At 43.8% G+C, this 2500-nt stretch overlaps 1 protein-coding gene across 1 annotated transcript in view; it reads right to left on the bottom strand.

Annotated features, from left to right (window-relative positions):
• The window catches only part of LOC143290787 (uncharacterized), a 45447-nt gene that overhangs the window by 4335 nt on the left and 38612 nt on the right, over positions 1–2500 (bottom strand). The window contains exon 3 of the mRNA XM_076600301.1: positions 1202–1386. Coding sequence (XP_076456416.1) covers positions 1202–1386 — 185 coding nt within the window. The remainder of the gene's footprint in view (positions 1–1201; positions 1387–2500) is intronic.

The raw sequence follows: 2500 nt of genomic DNA, 5'->3' as shown, positions 1-2500 counted from the left end.
TATATATATATATATAGATAGATAGATAGATAGATAGATAGATATCTTAGTGCTGCAGCTTTGTGGGCTAGCTGGCCTTTGGGAACCATCCCAACGCCGACTGTCCTAAAACCCTCTTGGCCGAGAGAGTGGGGATGTACTTGGGCAAGACACTCTCCACTATAATCAAATTCTAGCCCAAATAGTCGGAACAGCAGTTGCCGCCTCTGCTGTTCTGATGGTCATAGTCGGACACGACTGACTATCATATATATATATATATATATATATATATATATGGAGGGAGGGGGCAATGGGACAGTGTGTAATAACAATGAACAAGAACAGATTGAGGAGGTAAGGAGCTAAATAACGAAAGAAAAGAGGAAAGTAAAAAAATAAATCAAATAAAATAAAATAAAATATAAAAAAAGGAAGGAGGACAAAGCAAAGTAATACATGGATTTGGATATCTGTATATCTATCTGTCGATCTGTCTGCCTCTCTATCTGCCCCTGTCATTCTATCTATCTATCTGTCTATCTCATTCATCTTTAGCCATGTCGTGTTGTATGTGTCAATCATTATTCATGTGTTCGTAATGTATAATGTACATGCTATTTCGATATAACGGTTGTTGTTGTTTTATTTTCCTTTCCGAGGGGTGAACGAACCCCCCCCCCCCCCCCCCCCCCCTCCTCCCAAAAAACAAACAAAAGTCTTGCTAAATCCATTACCGTCAGAAAATAAGATGTTTTAAATTCAGTCAGTCGATCCATCTGTATCTGTATCTGTCTGTCAATTTTGATACTTATAAAAAGGTGAACAGATTGTGAGAGGTTTAAAGGAAACGAAACAAATTGAAGGAATGGGGGAGGGTGTGTGTGTGTGGGGGGGGGGACCTGTCCATTTGATTGCCAGTATCGTTTCCATCTGGGGGCCAGGGGGCGATTCTAACTATCCAAGAATTATCTCCGTATTCATTATAAGGGTGATGGGAGTAGAGAAAAACCCAGCAATGGGGATTGTGGGGGTTGGGGATGCTCTGACTAGTTGAAGTTTACCACCCCACTGTGGGCCGCTCAGGGCTAGTCTGCAAAGACACCAGTGTAGCCGCCTAATTTGCCCCTGGGGGAGGGGGGCGAGGGGGGGGGGGGGGGAGGGGGTAATCTTCCACGGGGGTTACAAAAACAGCCAACTACACCGGGAGGGGCGTCCTCACCAGCTCCACGAGGTAGCGCGTGATGCGCGTGTTGTAGTAGGGCTCGAGCGTGTTGAAGACGAAGGGGATGTTCTTCTGGCGGGGCGGGGCCACGATCTTGGAGGACTCCTTCTTCAGACTCCCCTCCAGCCTCCTCAGCTCCTCCCTGAAGAACTCCCGCTGGCGTCTTCGCCCGTCAGACATCTCTGTGAAACGTCCCACAGAGACGGAGAGAAAAGACATCGAGCAATCGATGTGTTGATAAATATTTCTTTGTTGGATTAAAAGAAACAAACATTGGGTTTTTTTTTTCTTTTTTTTTACATTACAACAGACACGCACAAATACACTGATAGACAGAACGAAGAATAGAATAGCAGGGAAGAACTAACCTGGAATTTAAAAAAAAATTCTTATAATTTTTTTTTTTCGTTTTTACATTACAACATACACGCACTCATACATAGATAACGATAGAAAGTAGAATAGTATAAGGAAATAACAGAAAGCAGGCAAGAACTAACTCATTATTAGAATATTTACTATTCTGATGTGGAATGGTCAATGTGCAAATAAAAGTTCAAACTTCTGACCCTGAGCAAGGATACTTTCTTATTTTCGCAACCAGAATCTCATTCGGATGAGACGATAAACCGAGGTCCAGTGTGCAGCATGCACTTAGCGCATGTAAAAGAACCCGCGGCAACAAAAGAGTTGTTCCTGGCAAAATTCTGTAGAAAAATCCACTTCGGTAGGAAAACAAATAAAACTGCACGCAGAAAAAAAAAAAAAAAAAAATGGTGGCGCTGTAGTGTAGCGACGCGCTCTCCCTGGGGAGAGCAGCTCGAATTTCACACAGATAAATGTGTTGTGATAAAAAGAAATACAAATACGAATACGAGAACCAGTGTGCCTTTTTCAAGCGAACTGGATGGTTAGTGTTGAAAGCGGAATTATACTGTCACTTCCAAACATATGGCTGGAATAAAATTCATAGCTGACTTCATCAAAAGTGGGTTGGTCAGCGTGGACTTGAGGAAATGAGTGTGAAACTTAAGCTTAAGTTGCAATTAATGTCGTGGGGGTGGGGGGAGGGGGGAGGCGAGGGGGGGGGGGGCAGGGGCTGCAGGGGGAGGGGGGGCGGTGAAGGATGAAGAGCGTGTGTTGCTAACGGACGACAATCACGTCTCGCTTGTAGTCAATGCAGGAGGAGGAGGAGGAGGAGGAAGAGGAAGAGGAGATAAAGAAGAACATTTTGAGAGTTCCATAGATATGTAGCAATTAAACTGTAATTCATGAACGAACTTTCTTGCATACGGT

The sequence above is a fragment of the Babylonia areolata genome, chromosome 16 (genome assembly GCF_041734735.1).
Source record: "Babylonia areolata isolate BAREFJ2019XMU chromosome 16, ASM4173473v1, whole genome shotgun sequence".
NCBI classification, from domain to species: domain Eukaryota; kingdom Metazoa; phylum Mollusca; class Gastropoda; order Neogastropoda; family Buccinidae; genus Babylonia; species Babylonia areolata.
The sequence above is the reverse complement of the archived record's forward strand: the minus strand, read 5'-3'. Positions and strand labels throughout refer to the sequence as shown.